This window comes from Malania oleifera, chromosome 3 (genome assembly GCF_029873635.1).
Source record: "Malania oleifera isolate guangnan ecotype guangnan chromosome 3, ASM2987363v1, whole genome shotgun sequence".
Taxonomy (NCBI): domain Eukaryota; kingdom Viridiplantae; phylum Streptophyta; class Magnoliopsida; order Santalales; family Ximeniaceae; genus Malania; species Malania oleifera.
This window is the reverse complement of record NC_080419.1, coordinates 3763455-3785209: the sequence shown is the minus strand read 5'-3', so window position 1 is coordinate 3785209 and position 21755 is coordinate 3763455. Positions and strand designations below refer to the sequence as shown.

General features: G+C 37.4%; 1 protein-coding gene across 1 annotated transcript; it reads left to right on the top strand.

Moving 5' to 3' along the window:
• Positions 1–830: 830 nt before the first annotated feature.
• Positions 831–20489, top strand: LOC131150876 (GPN-loop GTPase QQT2). The gene is made up of 7 exons (XM_058101923.1): positions 831–1051; positions 1215–1324; positions 1603–1735; positions 2001–2227; positions 2728–3018; positions 19589–19794; positions 19933–20489. Exons 2-7 carry the CDS (start codon positions 1238–1240, stop codon positions 20207–20209), a joined length of 1221 nt encoding a protein of 406 aa, XP_057957906.1. The 5' UTR covers positions 831–1051; positions 1215–1237; the 3' UTR covers positions 20210–20489.
• The last annotated feature ends 1266 nt before the right edge of the window (positions 20490–21755 follow it).

Sequence of the window (21755 nt, the reverse complement as noted above, 5' to 3'; positions counted from 1 at the left end):
AGTGAGCAGTTAGGTTGTGTACCCTTGTTGTAAAGGTTTCTCCGGCTTGAAATGAGACTGTTTAGTAGATTTGGGAATTCTTGAGTTGGTCTTAAGGCGTGGACGTAAGCTTGATGCCGAACCACGTAAATATCGCCGTGTTAAGCTCTTCTCACCCTATCTCATTTATATTGGTTACTTGTTATCATTTGCTTTGAATATAAATTGTGATATAATACTCTTCCTTCTTGCCAAGATAATTTTTATTTTGTAGAAAAAGTTATATATCCGAAAAAGACATCTATTCACGCCCCTCTAGACGCACACCCGGACCGACATATGTCAATTTAAAATATCACTTTATTAAGGATACAATTTTCATTTTTTTTACGTATATTAACAGTTGGTCAACTAGCGAAAAATGTTCATATTTTTAATTAGTTTAAACCTTAGAAAGTTTTTTGGTAATTTTCAAAACCACGGGGGATAGAGTGTCATATTCGAAAAGTTGGGGAGTGTATATGGATTTTACCCTTCATAAAAACAAACTAAACATTTTTCTTTTATTTTATGCACCTTTTATTCGGAACAAAGACTTTATTCATACAATTAAGGAGCAACAAAAGGATTTTTATAATCTATTTTTTTTACTATATATAAATAGAAATAGAATATAAATAGTAACAAATACCAAATAGACCTAAACAAACACACCTTTATGATATGTTTATATACTATATAAAAACAAAAACATAAACCATAAAGCTCAAATGGTACCAAATAGAGCTTAAACAAACAGACCCTAACCAAACGAACCAAAATTACCATTTTACTCCGGCGGCACAAAAATACCCTACCCGACTTGAAAATTGAAACGTCAAAGTTGGTCCTTTCTGCGACTCAAAAAGTCACAGGCCCAGCGAAGGCACGAACCTGAACCCTACTCTCCTTCCCTCCCTCTCGGTTCTCCCTGTCCAACCCCGTTCTGCTCTTCCCGTCGGCGCCTCCGTAGCTCCCCGCGCCGTAGTTTCCGGTGCTCCCCCTGTAGCCAACTCTGTCGATTCCTTTTCTGGTACTCTCTATCCCTCTCTCACTGTATTCATCATCTGTTTTAATTTACTATCAAATTTGCAAGAAGTCGGATTTTGAGTTGTTAGTAGTAGTTGTTGGAGGCCACTGTGGATTATTGTCACATGTTTGCCGATGAAAATAAGTAAACATGTTTTCTTACGCAGCCCGGTGAACACTGAAAGCTGAAATGGAAATTGAATCAAGTTCGAAGACACCCGAGGAAGGCTCGTCGATGCAAATGGATTTCAAGGAACCGTTGAAGTCCGAAACAGAAGTGCGTTCTCAACTTGTAGTTCTCTTATTTATTAATGCAGTGTTTGAGTATAATGAGTTTGGGACCTTGCATTTGAAGTTGTGTGAATTTAGATAGATTTAAAAAAACAAAAAAAAAGGGCAGCCCGGTGCACAAAGCTCCCCCATATGCGGGGTCGCCAACATAAATTTTTTTGTGGGTGTAATGTTGTTCGGTAATCAGTTTTCAATTATGTTTCTTTGATTGTTGTGTATTTATTTATTTATTTGTTTATGTTTGCCATTTTCATTAACTTGAAGGATAAGGAAAAGGAGGAACTTGCTAAGTCAATGAGAAGCCTACAGATTGAGGAATCCTCATCCGGGCAGGCAGGAATTTCGTCAATTAATTTCAAGAGAAAACCGGTTATTGTTATTGTTGTTGGAATGGCAGGTATTCATTTACATATTAATACACCATCATTTGGCGTAGTGGAATACCTTTGTCACTTGTAAAAGACAAAAAGGAAAACAAACTGATTTTAATCTCTTAAAAGCAAGGAAAACACTTCCAGAATGTTGATGAAATTAAAAATTGATTTCTTAGAATTTGTAAGTCTGAATTCTCTGTTAGACGTTTCCATTTGATATGACGTAAGAGCAATATCTCTCCCTGGAAAAATTAAATAACAGTTTGAGAAATGTTTCAATTTGGTCAGGGAGTGGCAAAACAACATTTCTCCATCGGTTAGTTTGCCATACACAAGCTTCAAAAATTCGGGGTTATGTTATGAATCTTGACCCAGCTGTTTTAACCCTTCCATTTGGCGCAAACATTGATATAAGAGACACTGTTCGATACAAAGAAGTCATGAAGCAGTTCAATCTTGGCCCTAATGGAGGAATACTGACATCACTTAACTTGTTTACAACAAAGTTTGATGAGGTAAAATCATTAGTAGTTTTGGAGCTCCCTTTCTCTATTTTCCCATGTGTACATGAACTTGTTTTTGTGGATATTTATGGCCCTATTCTGATCCACTTTGTTGTGGACATAATCCACTTTGTTGTGGACATACTAATCATTCAAGGTTTGTTGAAACCTTGCAAATGTATCATGTTAGACCCAGCTATCTTGTATAGTGTTTTCTTAATTTTCAAAAATTAGATTACTTTTAACCACGTAAACTGTCTGCATTAAATGGTTACAGTCTATAGGATTAGTATATGGCACATAGTCTCATTTACTTTTAGTTTCAATTCTTTGGGGCTAAAATTTTTGTGCTTGTTGCGTATTGTTCAGCTTGGATGGGTGGTAGCCAATGTGAAATTCCTCGACCTGCTTGTGTTTTGCTTTGAACTATTTGCTTTTTTGTGTGATGTTCTTCATTTTATTTTCATTGATTTGGTCTATGTTAATAAACTGTTTATGACACCCAATTTCAGGTTATTTCAGTTATTGAGAGGCGAGCAGATCAGCTCGATTATGTTCTTGTTGACACTCCTGGCCAAATAGAGATATTCACTTGGTCTGCTTCTGGGGCGATAATTACTGAAGCTTTTGCTTCAACCTTTCCCACTGTGATTGCTTATGTAGTTGACACGCCTCGTTCAGAAAGCCCAGGTACTTTCATGAGCAATATGCTTTATGCTTGTAGTATCCTCTACAAGACACGGTTGCCTCTGGTTTTGGCGTTCAACAAAACTGACGTGGCACAGCATCAATTTGCTCTGGAGGTATACCTGTGTTTAGTTACAAGACTTCTTATGTGATAATTCAAATTGTTCATTAAACTTCTGCCATGTTTATTTCTTAACCATATGACATCTTTTGTGCTGTTTTATTATGTTCCTTTCTTGTGGATTGCCAGAGAGTTGGAGGCACAATTAGACAACTGAATTGAAAATTTAGGGTTCACATGAGCATTCTTGTCAAAGTTTGATATTGAATATATGTTATAACTGTAAAAGATGTATAAATTATATGGTGCATGGGGGATTTTTGGTCTAGAAATAAGTAAGTAATATGGGTGTGAGCAGCTGCTTTCTTTAGAGGGAGTTGTAGGATATATTAGGTCAGGATGTCTTAAATTTATCATCACCATCTTGGGGTTGAGGTAAATAGGATTGTTCTTTAATGCAATGGTTTGGGCTGTTATTCGGCTTAAAAGAACATAAAGATCATGGATATCAATGAATATAAACAAACAGCTCAAGTGTTAATGCATTTTATAAAAATCCTGCTGAACAAACATAGAAAAGAAGATCTTATGTAAAAAGAAGCAAATTTGGGCAAACAAATCATAGATTCAGTGTGACAAGTAATGAAAATGAGGAGAGAGAGAGAGAGAGGACAACTACGATTCCATGCTCGAGGCACTAGAAGTCTAGAACTCCCGAAATAGGAATGGCCAGATCAAAGGAGGCATTGGCGGGTGAAATCAAAGGGAGAGAGTTGCATTATCTGTGAACGAATGATGATGTATGCATAGGCATTGAAGGAAGAGGAGAAGACTTCGTTGACCTTTTTTTTCCCCCTCTTTTGCTGCTGAGAATAGCTGTTTGGAGATTATTTTTGTTTATTTTTTCCAAGGAGACGAAAATCTGAACTCTCAAAATATTGAGAAATTTAGGTGCTTAACTAAATTAAGTAATTACTGTTGGAGATTTTCTTGATTATTGTCATCATGGACTGGCGAAACACCATTTATGGTCATGTAAGAGCATATAAATTTAGCATGAGATTATTCTGAAAACTGGCTTGTTTACCTGAATTTGCAATGTGATTGTGCCAAAAAAATGATGTGCTGCATTGCAATCCCAAGCCAAAGAACTTCCAGTTGGAAACATGAGGGAAACAACTCTTCTAAACGGAAGTATAACTTCAGATTGTCCCTGTTTTTTAGATTTTTTATTGGCTTCCAAGCCGTAAATTTACATCAATTCCTTTCTCAATTTGTTGTATGCTCCATTTTCCCTTGAAATTTCTGTTATATTAGTAGTAGGTGCAATCGTGTTATTTTTTAATTCTTGTCATGTGCTCCATTTTGAAGTACGAAAACTTTATTTGGAGAGCAGTTCATCACAATAGTGGGAAGTTTGTAATACATGTTCTAGAAATCCAATATGGGGTTTCTACACTGTAGGCCAACATGTGAGAGAGAGTCCTTTTTCTATTTCTAGAGATCCCAATATGGGATTTCTAGATTGTAGGCTTTGCAACATGTAGGGAAATTAACATGAAATTCCCAAAAACTTGTGAGAAAACAAAATAGAGAAAACCACACGCCAAAAGAAAAATAATTATACGCATAAGACAGTATTTACGTGGTTCGAAAATTTTGCCTACGTTCATAGAGTTGTAAGGATTTCACTATTATCAAGGAAAAATACAGAGTGTGGCAGTACAGTTTTTCCTCTCTCTCTAAAACAGTGTAAAAAAAAAAAAACACTAATCACCAAAACAACGGTTTCTATATACATCTTGCGCACAGGATTCACAATGGGCTACAAAACGGGCCCAAAAATTTTCTCGGGGGCACCCCCACGAGGCTTGTCCATGAGCGCTACACATTAGACTCCACAAAGCCCAACACAACACACCCACACTTACAAGCTATCTATATGACAAATTATTTTAAGAAAATTTAGATGATGGTATTCTTCCCAACTTATAATTTTTTCAATAGAAAATTTAGATGGTGGTAGTCTTCCATCATCTTTTTTCCTATTTTTTTTTGGGTCAAAATCTATTTGTATTGTGTTATTTTCATCAATTCATCACTTTCTATTCTACTCTTTTGGTGGGCACATGTTTCTTCTTTTATATAATCATTGCTTAATTTACTATGTATTTAGAAAATTAAGATTATGATAATCTTGAGACTTTTTTTTCAAAAAAAATCTCTCTATTGTCTGATTTTCATCTCTCTGTCACACTTTCTATTCAACCTATGTTTTAGGCAAATGTTTCTTCTTTTACATAAGCATGGTGTCACGGACCCCCAAAATGAGACTCAAGTAAGGGCAGTGTGGCACTCGTTGAGAGCTCTCCCTCGACAAGTCAGCCAAATCTCACACGTTCAAGCCTGTAAGCACGAGCACCAGGTGAGTCTCAATACTCAAGAAAAACAAATAACAATAGGACATCACACGAGCAATATATTCTTATACACCGAATAAGACTATAAAAATCAGAGACATCGCAATCCAAGGCAACAAAACACCACAATGAAAAGGACTACTTGTATTATTCAACTACAAGAGAATAACCATACAAACGATAACATAGATAATAATATATTCATTCTAAATCCCTTGAGAATACAATTATAGCTGTATCTCTCTCCCCTTTTTCTCCATTACATTGTCACTCCCTAACATCCTTCCCCACTCATTTTATCGACGTCCTCGTCGATGTGTTGTAGAAGGCCTTCTCACTCTTCTGATGTTGAAGTTGATGTCGTTGTCTTCGAATTTCTGAAATCTTCAATCTTTTGTATGGCATGCTGAAGGTTTTCTGCCTTTTCTCAACTATTCTCTTCTTCCCTCAGCCCCAGCCACTGAACCAGAAATTGTTGTTGTTGACGACCTGCTGCATTGACGACTCTGTCTGCAATGATCTCCTGGACATCTTTGTTTACAGGCTGCCTTCTGGAAATTGTTGATCCCCTTATCTTTTGTCGGTGTGGATGTGCTTCATCTGTGTGGAATGACTTTAAATTGCTTACATGAAACACAGGATGGACTAGACGTCTGTGGCTTTTCATTGACTCGGGTAGTTCAAGCCGATAAGGTGCATGTCCCACCTTCTTGATCACTCTGATTGGACCTTTTGTAACAACGTGACAGCCTTTTATCCTTGCCGTGAAGAAAGCGAAATGTCTCTGGCGGAACTTTTACAAGAACCAGATCTCCAACTTCAAATTGTTGTGGTCGTCTCCTTTTGTCAGCCCATTTCTTCATGCGCTTCGATGTTTTTTCTAATTGAGCTCGGGTGATTTCGATGTTTTGCAACCAATTTTTCGTGAATTGGTATGCTGCAATTTCCTTTGTATGGACCATCCAGAGTGTGCGGGAGAGTCGATTGTCGACTTGTCACAATCTCAAAAGGGCTTTTATTAGTTGCAGAAGATTTCATAGAGTTAAACAGAATTGTGCCGTGTCCAGTAAAGTAAGCCAATTCTTCTTATTGGAGTTAACAAAATGTCGCAAGTATTCTTCCAGCATCTTATTAAAATGTTCGGTTTGACCGTCTGTGGGTGATAGCTGATGGATAGATAAGGTTTGAACCTATCAAGCGAAAGAGTTCATCCCAAAATCCATCCGTGAATCTGACATCTCTATCACTTATTAGGCTTTCTGGAACACCCCAATATTTCACCACATGTTGGAAGAATAGCTGAGCTGTCTTCTCTACTGAACATGACTTCGAGACTGGTACGAAAGTTGCATACTTTGAGAACCGGTCAATCACCACCAAAATTGTGTCATAGTCCTCTACCTTTGGCAACGAGGAAATGAAGTCCAAAGAGAGACTCTCCCATGGCCTGGCAGGAACTAACAATGGCTCCAATAAACCTGAGGTCTTCTTTCTTTCTAGCTTGTCTTGTTGACAGATCAAGCAAGTTTTGGTATAACTCATCACATCATCTTGCATATTCGGCCAATAGTACCCCTGTGTAATCAATGCATGAGTTCTTCGCCATCTCGGATGACCAGCCACAATGTATCATGACACTCTTTTAGTAAGGTTTTCCTCAAGTTTCCAGCTTTGGGCACATAGACTCTCCTGCCTTTAGTCATTATCAGTCCATCTTCTACCCAGAATTGTCGTGTCTTCCCTTCTTCTATTAGTTTGCTCAGTGACTGCGCTTGCTGGTCTGTACTTAAATGTTCCCTGATAAGATTCTTCAAAGGTAACGCCACCCTACTAGTTGATAAATGACTGATGAGTTTCAATGCTGGCATTTCGGTTTTTCTACTTAAAGCATCGGCCACTTCATTCGTCTTCTCCGCTTTGTATTCAAAATCAAAATTAAATTCAGCTAGCTTCTCCTGCCGACAGGCTTGTTTTGAAGTTAGTCCAGGTTGTGACAAGAAGTGAGTAATTGCCACATTATCGGTTTTTACCACACTCGAAGAGATAGTGCCTCCACACTCGAAGACAGTGTACCACCGCGAGAAGCTCCTTTTCCTGTGCTGTATAGTTTTGTTTGGCACCCATTAATTTTCTACTTTCAAAAGCAATTGGATGCTCTTCCTGCAAAAGAACTCCCCCTAATGCAAAGTCAGAGGCATCTGCTTGTACTTCAAATGACTTTGTCACATCAGGAAGGATTATCACAGGATCTCCTACAATCTTTCCTTTTAATTCAACGAATGCTGATTGACACTCTTCTGTCTACCCCTATGGTACCCCCTTCCTCAGTAAATTTGTTAACGATACAACTCTTCTGGAGTATTCCTCTGTAAACTTTCGATGGTAGTTGGCTAGGCCCAAGAAAGATCGCAGTTCTCTAACTGATGTAGGTGCTCGCCATTCATTGATGGTTTGTACTTTAGCTGAATCCATCCATATTTGGCCCTCCTCAATGATATGCCCCAAGAATTTAATACGTTTTTTAGCAAAAGCACACTTCTCCCCTTTTACATATAACTGATTTTCTTTGAGTTTTTGAAAAACCTTCTGAAGGTGATATTTATGTTCTTCTAAGGATGCGCTAAAAACCATTATGTCATCAAGATAAACAACCACAAATTGATCAAGGTAGTTCCGAAAAACCTGATTCATTAGAGAACAAATGGTAACAGGTGCATTTGTTAGCCCAAAAGGCATGACAAGGAATTCAAATGCTTCATACTAGGTGACACAAGTGGTCTTCAGTTCATCTCCCTCTACAATGCGCACTTGATGATATCCCGATCTCAAGTCCAGTTTAGTGAAATATTTAGCTGTACTTACAACAACAACAACAACAACAACAACAACAAAACCAAGCTTTAGTCCCACTAAGTGGGGTCGGCTATATGAATCCTTTTCCGCCAATTTATGCGATCATGGACCATTTCTTTTGATAGATTCAAAGATATTAAATCCTTACTCACTATCTCCTCCCAAGTTATTTTAGGTCTACCTCTACCCCTTCTACTGCCCCCCACAGTAATTAAGTCACTCTTCCTCACAGGTGCACTATAAGGCCTACGTTGCAAGTGTCCATACCATCTGAGTCGTCCCTCCCTTATCTTATCTTCTATAGGAGCTACACCTAACTTACCACGAATATGTTCATTCCTTAATTTATCTTTCAATGTTATACCACTCATCCATCTAAGCATCCTCATCTCGGCAACTTTTACTTTTTGGATATTATGTTTCTTCGTCGCCCAACATTCTGATCCATATAGCATAGCTGGTCTTATAGCTGTTCTATAAAACTTCCCTTTCAATTTTAAGGGTATTCTACGATCACATAGAACACTTGAAGCACTTCTCCATTTTACCCAACCTGCTTTAACTCTATGCATTACATCATCTTCAATTTCTTCTTCAGCTTGCATAATAGATCCAAGGTATCGAAATCTACAAGTGTTATTTATTTCTTCATCATCAAGTTTATTTTTGTCTCCAGTATTCCTCCTATCATTACTAAAATTACATTTCATATATTCTGTTTTATTTCTACTTATCTTAAAGCCTCTAGATTCCAAAGTTTCTCTCCATAATTCTAACTCAGCCTCTACTCCATCCCTAACTGGTCAAAAATATCAACAATCAATGGAATGGGATACTTGTTGCGAACCGTCACCTTATTAAGAGCACGATAATCTACACACAAGCGCAAACTACCATCTTGTTTCTTTGGAATAACATTGGGGCCCCAAAAGGTGCTTTTGAAGGACGCATGAACCCTGTTGCAATTAGATCATTCAGTTGCCTTATAAGTTCAGCTAACTCAGGCGGCGCCATTCGATAAGGGGCACGTGATAGCGGCTTTACCCCCGGCAAAAGCTCAATTTCGTGGTCAATCTGTCGTCGAGGTGGTAAAACCCTAGGTAGCTGTTTCGGGATTACCTCCTTGAACTCTTCTAAAACTTCCTTAATTTCAACTTGATATTTTCCTATCTCTTCATCTTTTGAGACTACCGGTAGAACCACGAAAGAAGGTTCTCCCCTTTTGACTCCCTTCTTGAATTGGAGGGCTGAAAGCAACTTCTCCTCATCGAAATTGTTGTAGGCCGCGGGGACCGCACAAGGTGTAACTTCCCATTATCACAAGACAATCCGCAGCTTGGATCGACATTGAGCGTGTCACTTTAAGAAAATCCATCTCCAATACCACGTCAAAGTCATCGAGGGGTGCCACGGTGAAATCAACTGTTCCAGACCATGACCTCATTTGGCATGCCACTTTGGGTGCCACTCCCACCGTGGTTAACGCTTGAGAATTCACTGCTTTTAACTTCCCCACATCCTTATTTACTTGTAATTCTAACCGTTGAGTTTCTGAATCAGCAATGAAATTATGGGTGACCCCTGTATCAATCATGGCCTTGATTTTCCTTCCATTCACAAGTATATCAATGTACATTGAGCCCTTATCCTAAGACTTGTTGGTAACTACTTGGCGCTCTAATGCCCCCAAAAATCTCAATGCTCCCACCATATTCTGTTATTCTTCTGGGGTTGCTGTCGAAGTTTCGGTTTTCCCTCGAAGGGCCTTTAAAGCATTCAAAGCTTTTCGTTCAGGGCACTCCGCCACTCGATGCGGTCCCATGCAAAGAAAACAAGAGACCGGTCGACGCTCCCCCCCCCCCCCCGTTCGTCCGCCCCTCCACTCCCTATTCATGAGCACTCTTTTATCTTTCTAAGAACTATTTGTTTTCCTATCCCTTCCCCCATTTGTGGGCTTATACACTTTATTGGATCTGGAATCATTATTGGCGGACGTAGGGAAATTTCGCTTCCCAGAATTGTCTGAAAAATCATCCAACCGGTCAACAGCATCAAGGGCAGAAGAGAGATTACCGGCACCTTGTCGACACAGTTCATTCCTTGGCCATGTCTTTAAACTCTGAAGAAAATGAAACAGTCTATCCGATTCGGTCATGTCTATGATGTCCAACATCAAGGCATGGTATTCCCGTACACAACTTCTTATTGAGCCGTTCTGTTGCAATTCCATTACTTTGCACTTTGCTATGTACTCCACATTTTCTGGATAGAATTGGGTCTTCAACGCCTATTTCAATTCCTCCCAAGTGTTAATGACACATCTATTGTGCTGAATATCATTCCATTTAGTTCTCCACCATAATTTTGCATCCCCAACCAGATATACCGTTGCCATATTTACCCGGTCCACTTTTAGATCCACTCGTGAGCACGTGAAGTAGTGCTCCATATCAAAGAAGAAATTATCTAGCTCCTTTGCATCTCGCATACTCCCAAAACTTTTAGGTTCCGGTACTTTCAATAAAAAACTCTCACTTGGTTCTGCAATCGACCTTCGAGCTATCTGTGCCACTACATTCACTTTCACCGTCATCTTTTGTAAATCCCTCTAAACCTGGTCCACAACACTTTGGACATTGCCCATCTCCTTCAAATCTTCCTTCAAAGTAGTAATAGACTCCTTAACATCTTCTGCAAGGAAATCAAAATTATTCGTTGGCTCCCGTAAGGAGGCCTCAAGCTCTATTGGCTCTCCCCGTTGGGACGAAAGAGATGACAATATGCCCTCAATATGTTCCAGCCTACTCTTAAAGGCTTCCAATTGCTCGATACTCTTCTGGAAGGCCTCAAGCTCTCTTGGCCTTTTCTCCAGGGATTTCACACGTGGAATGAATTTTTCAAGTTCCTCAAGTCTCTCTCCAAATTTTGATACTCCATAGAGATTTTCTTTGGGGTTTTCTTCAGCGGCCTCAAGCTCTGTTGGCACGCCTTTCTCCTTTATCAATGTTGTCACCAACCCTTGGAGTTCACCGCACGTTGTCTCTTGGGTTACAAGTTTTGTCTCAAGCGCCTCAATGCGCTCCACTTTTCTTGACTTGTTTCTCATATTACCACTCATGGTGCTCGCACACACTGTGCTCTGATACCAACTGTCATGGACCCCCAAAATGGGACTCAAGTAAGGGCCATGTGGCACTCGTTGAGAGCTCTCCCTCGACAAGTCAGTCAAATCTCACACATTCAAGCCTGCAAGCACGAGCACCTAGTGAGTTCTCAATACTCAAGAAAAACAAGGAACAATAGGATATCACACGAGCAATATATTCTTATACATTGAATAAGACTATAACAATCAGAGACGTCACAATCCAAGGCAACAAAACACCACAATGAAAAGGAATACTTGTATTATTCAACTACAAGAGAATAACCATACAAACGATAACACAGATAATCATATATTCATTCTAAATCCCTGGAGAATACAATTATAGCAGTATCTCTCTCCCCTTTTTCCCCATTACATTGTCACTCCCTAACACATTGCTTAACCTACATTTAAGTTCTCAAAAAATACACAATGTTGTTTTGACTAACAACATAGAATATCAGCTCAATCTAAATATTTCATTATATCCATTAATTCAAAAGGTTCAAATAGGATTAAAAGCTTCATATCTCATAGTTAAAACTGATTGAATTTGATGTATGTATAATTGATTTACTAAATAAAGCCAATCATGGGAAGTAATGTACATTGTACACTGTTAATGATTATTTAGTCATTTAGCATTATTATTATGTGTTGAGTTTTGTTAGTAACAAGTGTGAGCTAGTAAGGGTATTATGGTTATTTCCATTGTTCTTGACATATATTATAAAATAGAGGGAGAGACCTATCATTGAGTTTAGGTCTTCCATTTCACCCAATTATTCAACATGGTATCAGAGCAAGATTCTAATACCTAAACCCTAATTGTCACAGCTATCATAAAATGGAAGCCCAAAACCCTAAATCTACTGCATGTTTACCATTGTAGAAGAATTTACAGTAACGCTATAGCCCTAAAAAAGGCCAGCAGCTGCTGGAAGCAAGAGAAGTCGCAGGAATATTCCTGGGAGACACTGCCAGTTCAGGAACACAAGATCTACAATAGATTTTGCAAAAACAACACCATAGTCACCCACAGACTCAGCCGATCTGCCCCCTACTAAAATCTCATCTCCAGCAGCTTCCCCACGCGCCCTCACATCCCGGTGAAAGGCTGCCATGGCTGACCTTACACGCTGTCGTGTGAAGCAAATTTCAGGCATGTTTCTGTCCTGAATTCTTCCAGCAGGGCTCGAATCCCTCTATAAACATATTGTTGAAGTTTTTCGTGATGTTTTTTGTTCAAAGATCTTACCTTCGGTTGCTCATTTATAACATCCTAGAAATGGTTGTTTGGTGCTTCTCGAAGTTGTTTGTCAATGTTTATTGAGCCTGAAAGTGGTATTTGCTGCGTTTTTGATTGGTACATTGTTGGGTTGTGGTTTGCATAAGTTGTGGAAGGTTGTTTATGTTGGGATCGAGTTGGTGAATTTGAAAAACATGGTGCCCGCTGTGTGTTTTTGATTTGCTGCTCTATTGAGGTTGTATTTGTGTTGGGATGGAGTTCCCAAATCCCAAAAGTGTGTCTCCCTCGTCAGTTACTTGTTTGAGTGAACAACGTACTATAGCTGTTTTAGAGGAAGAGAATTTAAGAGGCCGTTTGATATCACTGTCAAAAATTAGAGAAATGAAAACCAAAAACTAGAAACATAAACTAAAAACTAGAAACTAGCAACTTGTTTGGTTAACATTTATAAAATTAATACAAATTAAAAATTTAATTTAAAAAATGCTCATTTTCTTCTTTAAATCAGAATATTATAAAAATATGATTAAAATAATACAATTACAAATAATTCACATTAAAAAAATTACTATAATAAAAATAAAATTTATTATAGTAAAAGTATTTTGTAATTGGATTTATTATTATCTTTTAAAATATATGTATATTTTTCTTCTAATTATATTTAAATTTTAATGATCATTTAATTTTGATTTTAATTTAAAAATGTATAAAATGAATAATTTAATCCAAAAAAACTATTTCTGGATATTAAAATTTTTAGCAACAGGTTGTCAAAACAATTGAAAACTATAAAATCTAGTTTTCAGTTGGGTTTTTAGTTTTTTGGCAAACATTTGAAAATCAACAACAGAAATAAAAAACTAACAATAGAAATAGAAGACTGACAACAGAAACAAACGCGTTTTTATAATCTATTTTTTTTTTATTGTGGAGAAACAAAAATAAAAAATAGGAAACAACAACGATACCAAATAGGCCCAAGTTCTTGCGGTATTAGGCATACCAACAAGCATCTCATCACATTGCATCTTTTGCTAAAAAAAGTAACCGTAGACACATGCCATCTGGTATCTCTCCCACTAGTCCCTGGTTTATCGACTTTGCTGCTACTGACCATATGACAGGTGTCACCAACTTTTTTTCTACTCTCCAGTATTCTACAAATCTACCTCAAACCCTTGTTGATGGGTTCACTACTATTGCTAAGGGATAGGAACATTAAATCCTACTCCCTCTAGATTTGTTTCTTTTGTTCTCTACATTCCTGAATCTCCCTTTAATCTTATGTTAGTAAAATTACGAAGTCATTAAATTGCTCTATAATTTTCTTTCCTAATTTAGTTCTTATTCAAGATCTGAAGACGAGGAAGATGATTGGGCAAGACGTGAGGCTGATGGACTTTATTGCTTTGTGTCGCTCTCTTCTCCTATTTCTTGTAGTGTTGCTGTCACACCACATCAAATCCATTGTCGCCTTGGTCATCTATCATTGGACAAGTAAAAACAGCTAGTTCCTACTTTGAGTTTTGTGCCTACCCTCGGTTGTTAGTCTTGTCAATTAGGAAAGCATCATCGTGTTCCCTTTGCCTCCCGAGCCAATAGAAGAGTCGATAGCCCTTTTATGTTAGTGATACTTCGTCACTTTTGTCAGTGACTATTCCAAAATGACTTGGTTGTATTTGATGAAATATCGCTCTGAGTTGTTTAATATCTTTTGTGCCTTTTGTTCTCAAATAAGAACTTAGTTTGATATGTCTGTCTGAATACTTTGTAATGATATTGCTAAAGAGTACTTCAGTACTCAATTCATTACCTATATGAAAAACCATGGCATGAACCATTAGTTATCTTGTACCCACACTGCACAATAGAATGGAGTTGTGGAGAGAAAAAATAGACATTCTTGAAGTATCTTGAACCCTTTTGTATGAAATGAATGTCTCCAAAGTTTTTTGGAGTGATGTTGTTCTCAGTGCTTGCTCTCTCATCAATAAAATGCCATCTTTTGTCCGTGGTGGTAAAATCCAATATTCAATTATCTTCCTGAAGGCTCCTTTGTTCTCCCCTCCTCTTGGTATATTTGGTTGTGTGTCCTTCGTTCATTAGTTAAATCCAGGGAAGGATAAATTGGATCCTCGTGCTATCAAATGTGTTTTTCTGGATTATTCCTATACACAAAAAGGACATAGATGTTGTGTTTTTTTGGATTATTCCTATTCACAAAAAGGATATATGGATGTTATAGCCCCCACTTTATATCAATTCTTTCTTTGTTGATATCATCTTTTTTGAGTCTACACCATACTATTCTGATTCCTTGAGTTCTGTCAACCTTGATGAGTCTTTTCCTCTGCCTAGCCTTCCTGATCCTAACTTATTTCCTTCGTCTTGTCCTCTTGCATCTTCATCCTGTTTGAGTCCTTCTCATCGCTTGGATCGTCTCAATCTGCAAGTGCACACACGACGACTCAAGGGAGGAGAGCCTCATCCAGCTTCCACTTCTACGCCTCTAGTTTCCTTGTCAAATGATCCTCTTCCCTAAGTGATTGATTCTTCTATTACTGTTTGAAAGGGTGAATGCACTTGTATCCAACATCCAATCTCTAATTTGTTTCTTATGATTTCTTTTCACCCTCATACTATTGTTTTGTTAGTACCCTATCCCTCTATTGCTCTTCCCAAGTCTATTTCTAAAGCCTTATCCCATTATGGATGGAGGAATGCAATGATAGAGGAGATGCATTTTCTACAGGATAATGATACTTGGGACTTGGTATGTCTTCCTCTTGATAAGTCTGTGGTTGATTGTCATTGGGTGTATACTATGAAGATTAATCCAAATGGTTTTTGGCTTGAAGGCTAGCCTTGTTGCTGAGGTATATATTCAGGTATATGGCCTGGACTATTTAGACACGTTCTCCCTGTAGCCAAATGTGCCTCAATACGTTTGTTCATCTCCTTAGTCATCACCTATCATTGGCCTGTACACTAGTTAGACGTGAAGAATGTTTTCCTATAGGGTGATCTTTAGGAGGATGTCTATATGGAGCAGCCACTTGGGTTTATTGCTCAGGTGGAGTCAGGCTTAGCATGTTGGCTCAAGAAGTCACTATATGGTTTAAAACAGTCTTTGTGGGCATGGTTTGGTTGCTTTAGTGCCGTAGTACTCGAGTTTGGTCTTTAACGGTGTGCAGTAGATCTCTTTGTATTTTATCGTCATACTTTATTTGGAAGGATTTTGCTTATTGTGTATGTGGATGATATTGTGATTACTGGTGATGATGAATCGATGATCAAGGTGTTCAGAGCCTAAAGCATTTCCTGCAGACTAAGTTTTAGGCAAAGGATTTGGGACCATTAAAGTACTTCTTGGGTATAGAAGTAATGAGATCTCATACCAGAACCGTCTTGTCACAGAGAAAGTACGTTCTTGATCTTGTAGATAAGATTGGACTGTTGGGATCCAAGCCCGTTGATACACCTATGGATCCTAACAACAAGCTAGTGCCAGATATGGGTGATTTGTTGCCCAACCTAGGATGATATTGGAGACTTGTTGGAAAGTTGAATTATCTCATGGTCACTTGGACAGAAATATATCTTTCGCAACAAGTGTTGCGAGTCAGTTTCTTGATTCTCCAAGAATAAGCCACTAGGATGCAGTAATTCGCATCTTGAGATATCTCAAAGTTGCACCAGGGAGAGGTTTCATATATCAGGATCGAGGTCACACTAATTGTCGCAACGTCCCGGAGCGCGTGTGCCCCGGGATGGCGAAATAAAATTATGTTTTTACACATTTTCGGGAAAAAACAAGGATTGTCGAAGTCGTTACTAACCTTTTAGTGTGGTTAGAACACATGATTACTACCCGGTTAAGGGTAGAATGGGCCTACGTTACCAGAATTGGGGTCGGGAGTTCGGTTATGCCAGGGGAAGGTACGAGCACCACCTACGCGCCCGTTCTTACGAACGGTATCTAATTAATTTGGAATTATCCCTAAATTAATTTAAAAAAGTCTTTAAGATCGTTCCCTATTAGTGGATTTTTGAAATACACATGCAAAATAAATAAATAATACAAAAACATACGTGATATATATATTCCCTTAGAACTAAAAGGTATGTGAAGCCCAAAAGCTCATGCACTCGCATTAAAATCATAGGGATAAAAATCAAGAAAATATTTAAGAAAATACACTCCCAAATTTTGAAATTGTAGAGAAATTTTTTACAAGAAAGTACTAGTATGGGAGGTTTAAATATATATTAATAGGATAATAATTTAGGATATTAAACTATCATAATGCCTATAATAATAATAACACATATCTACTAAAATATTACAAATGTTGAAATAGGTAATAAAATACCATATATATATATATATATTATTAAGATACTAAAGATACTATAAACAAAACGTAATACCATAAATATTAGGATACTAACAAATATACACTAAATAGTAAAGATAATCATAATAGTAATATGTAACCTAGAACGAAATACTAAAAATGACATAGTATTAAAATATAACCATATTCTTAATATAAACACTAAATATGAACAATAATAACCCTACATGTGAACATTAATAATGACAAAAAAAAAAAAACCTAAACTCTAATATTGGATATAACCCTATTGTGAACATTACGTGTAACATGCCTAAACATATAAATAACAAACGATGACGCCCTTTAGTAAATAAGTATTATGATAATAAAAATATTAAACACATAATGGACGCAAAGAAACGAAAACCCTAGAAATACGTACCAAACATTATGAACAACATACACCTTATAACATGAACATTAATATTTTAATAAATACAACCACAACCCTAATATTCGGTATGCGACTTGAATACAACATTTAAATACCAAAACTTATATTATAACTTTAAAACTCCCATATCAATATGATTAATGCGACAAGATTTTAAACTTTAACTGTTAAAATGAATTTCAACCATAAAGATTCTACAGCCATGTCTAATATTTAAGAATAGATGAATGAATAAATAAAAATGAACAAATATCATAAAATTAACTTATTTAATATATACAATAAAATCATGACCACAAGATTCAACCTTTGAACATTGAAATAAGCCCCTAAAAAGAATCCTACAAAACAGAGAGCAAACGAATTAATATTTACATTAATAATAAAAAAACAAAACAGAACAAGAGGGTGATAGCATAAAAAAAAAAAAAAAAATCTTCACGGTGAAACCAAAAAAAACAGGGACTCGTGCACGTGTGTGTTGTGGCCGGCATGCAGAGGATAACCTGGGGATACCGCCAGAACTGGGTCGTGGTCGCCGTGCGGGTGGCTTGGCTGTGGGAGGAAGCAGGGGGCTGGAGTTGACGGACGGTGACGGTGGTTGCTGCTGTGGCTGGAACAGGGGAGAGGGGCAGCAGAGATGAACTAGCAGCAGCGTCTGGCGGAAGAGGAGAGGAACAGGGTGGCCTGGCTGGTTGGTGGCCGATTGCAGAGGTCCAGTGGCTCACAGAAGGCTTCGGCTGGTGCTGTGGAGTTGTGGTCGGCTGCTTGTCTGCTGAAACAGGGGTGGCCGGAGGAGTGTTCGGCTGGAGCTGCAGAGGAAGGGGTGGCCTGTGCTGGAGAAGCAGGTTCGTGGAGCAGAGGGTGGTCGAAATGGAGGTTGCTGGGGGACCGGCTGCGGAACAGCGGTGTGCTGCGACGATGATTGGCTGCCAGAGACGAGGGCTGGAATAGCAAGGCCACAGGTCGGTGGAGCAGGGCTCGGGAAGAAGAAAAAGAAGAAGAAGAAGAAGAAGAAGCCAGTTTTTTCTTTTTTGTATTTTTGCTTTGGCTCCCCCCGTTGTGGTATGTGAGAATGAGCCTATTTATAGGCTCTTGCCCAAAACCCTAAAATAATAATAATAATAATAATAAGGTAATAATAATACTAATATATCAAATAATAATAATAATAATTATAGTAAAGTAATAATAATATTACTACTAATAATAATAAAAAATAAATAATAAAAATAATTATAGTAAAATAAAATGAAAATAATAAAAATACTAATAATAATAATAATAATAATAATAATAATAAGGTGTCCACACTAATATTTAGGGATATATTGATGCAGTTTGGATTGGATCACCTTTTGATAGAAGATCCACAACCGGGTATTGTATCCTTGTCGGTGGTAATTTAATATCTTGGAAAAGTAAGAAACAAATTGTGGTGGCCAGGTCGAGTGCTGAGTAAGAGTATAGGGCTATGGCACACACTAAATATGCACTTGTTTGGTTGAAGAACATGTTGAAAGAACTAAGTTTTCCACATTCTCAGCTTATGGAGTTTCTGTGTGATAATTGAGGTGCTATTTGTATTGCCTCCAACCTGGTCTTCCATGAGCGGACAAACAAAGCACATTGAAGTTGATTGTCACTTTATTCGGGAGAAACTTGTACAGAAGCTCATTACACCCACTCATGTGAAATCCGAGTTTCAACTTGCTGATTTGTTCACTAAAGCCTTGGAAGGTGCTTGTGTGAAATTCATTTGTAACAAGCTAGGAGCATATGATATATATGCTCTAGCTTGAGGGGGAGTGTTAATGGTTGTTTAGTAATTTAGCATTATTATTATGGGTTACAGTTTCGTTAGTAATAAGTGTGAGTTAGTAAGGGTATTATGGTTATTCTGTTGTACTTGACATATATTATAAATTGAGGAAGAGACCTATCATTGAGTTTAGGTCTTCCATTTCACCCAATTATTCGACATACTCTTGTCAAGATTTAGGCAAGTGTACATACTATCCCATCTTCCTAGGAAATCTATTGTGAAAATTCCTTGATAAATTTGATCATGCAATTTTATAACCTGTGGACTCTACATGCAAAGCAAATGCATTCTAGTTGTCTGAAAAATGCAATATTGCAAATACTGTGGGTGCAGTGGATGAAAGATTTTGAGGTATTTCATGCAGCTTTAGAATCAGATCAATCATACACATCAACTCTTGCAAGGAGCCTCTCTCTTGCTTTGGAAGACTTCTATAAGAATCTACGATCTGTTGGAGTGTCTGCTATTTCTGGTTCTGGAATGGAGGCATTTTTTAAGGCTGTTGAAGAAAGTGCTGACGAATACATGGAAAATTATAAGTATTTCCTGAATTCCTCTCCATCTTTCTTCTTATTTGTTTTAGCTTTTTGATTGGCTGATTTTGTTAAGTCTTGATTTCCTGAATGGGCGATCAGCCATTTATTTATTAGTTATGCTGCTTTTACTTGCATGTGCAGGGCTGATCTTGACAAGAGACGAGCAGAAAAGCAACGTTTGGAGGAAGAGCACAGGCGGGAAAACATGGAAAAGCTGAGGAAGGACATGGAGAAATCCGGGGGAGAAACTGTGGTCTTGAGCACCGGTTTGAAGGACAAAGTGGCCACTAGCAAGGACATAATGGACGAGGAATATGAAGAGGAGGAAGACGGGGAGGATGATGATGTCAGGTTTTCTGAGGAGGAAGATGTTATAGATGAGGATGAAGATGAAGAAGTTGCCAGCTTCTCTTTTTAACTCTGCTTTTCTAGGATGATTTTCCTGAAACAAGGCCTTGTATAGCATGTTTATTGCTAATCGAAGTACCCATGGAACAGGCATGATCGTTTGTGTTAGGTGTTCCTCCTGGGTGCCGTTTGTGCATGCCTGCATAGAAAACCTTTGCTATAGGTGAGTAAATTTTCTTTTTGCCATTTAACAGCTGTTGGAGTTGATGACCGACAGTTTTATCTTTGCTCTCAACCTTTACTGCACAAATTGTTGCTTGATAAAACCTATGGTTGTGTTTTGGTTACCATTGTTTTGGGGCTTCTTCTTGTTGCTGTCGCTTCTTGTTAGTGGTGCGCGTTTTTTTAATTGTTCTTTTTCTCTATGGACTTCCAATTTTGTTTTCTGAATCATGAAATTACATCTTCAAAATGCCAGTAAGGCAGTTTTGAAGTACTGTTATTTAATTTTTGTAGGATTTTTTGGATGGTTAATTTGATCTTGACAATATACTATGCATAAACGTTTGTTTTGCATTAAATGGGATCTTGTACAATTGGATTAATCTAAAAAAAAATTGTATTTCTTATTTTTTTCTAGTGTAAATTTTTTTGTGTTGTGCAATTTTCTTACAAGGATAATATCGCAAAATGTAGTTTCTTTTCTTTTCTTTTCTCTCCTCTTAGTTGAAAGTAAATAAGAATTAAAATAAATATTTTGAGATTCTTCTTTTTTTTTTTTTTTTAAATTTTATTTTATTTTTATTTTTAAGAGATGCACATCATATCACCGGCAATTGAACAAGAAGTGCTCATAGATAATCACAACTATAAATGACAACAAATATCTAAAGCATCAAATGCTCACAAGGGAATTTAAATTTCCGTCCCTACGAAAGAGAAACAAGTGTGAAGAGTTAAATTATTGGATCAAGCATCGAGATCAAATTTTAATAGACAAATAAATACGAGAAATATTAGCTTCTCTTTCACAAATATAAGGCTGGGGTAAACCATGGCAACACCTCTCCTTCCAAATCCCAACTCCCCTTCTTACCATTACCTTAAAATCCCCCCTCCCACTCTTTTTAAACAAGTCAAACCCCCAAAGAGGCTAGGAGACAAATCATTGGCCAAAGTTTTGAGTTCAATTATTTTCTCTCCAATTCTACTCTACCAAACACACCTCAATTGATGGAACTTGTGCCCTTATAAGTGAGACTTGTATGGAAGTCACTTTTTGTGAATGATATGTGATTTCATCTTGTAAGGGCACAAGTTTTATCCTAATTGTTAAATTTAAATGGCCATCACACAATCCTTCATACAACAAATAATTTATCATAATACACATGAAATTTTTGTGATCAATATATTTTATAATTTAATAATAAAATACTGTTGTAGAGGTTATATCCATAGCATAAGAAAAATAATTTATAAACACATGTTTTTGCAATCCCTTATTCCATCCCGATAATTAATTTTTCAATTTAATTTAACTAATTAATCTCTAAATAAATTACTAAAAATATGTTTCTATTGCACAGTCAACTAATAATACTTATTTTTGAATA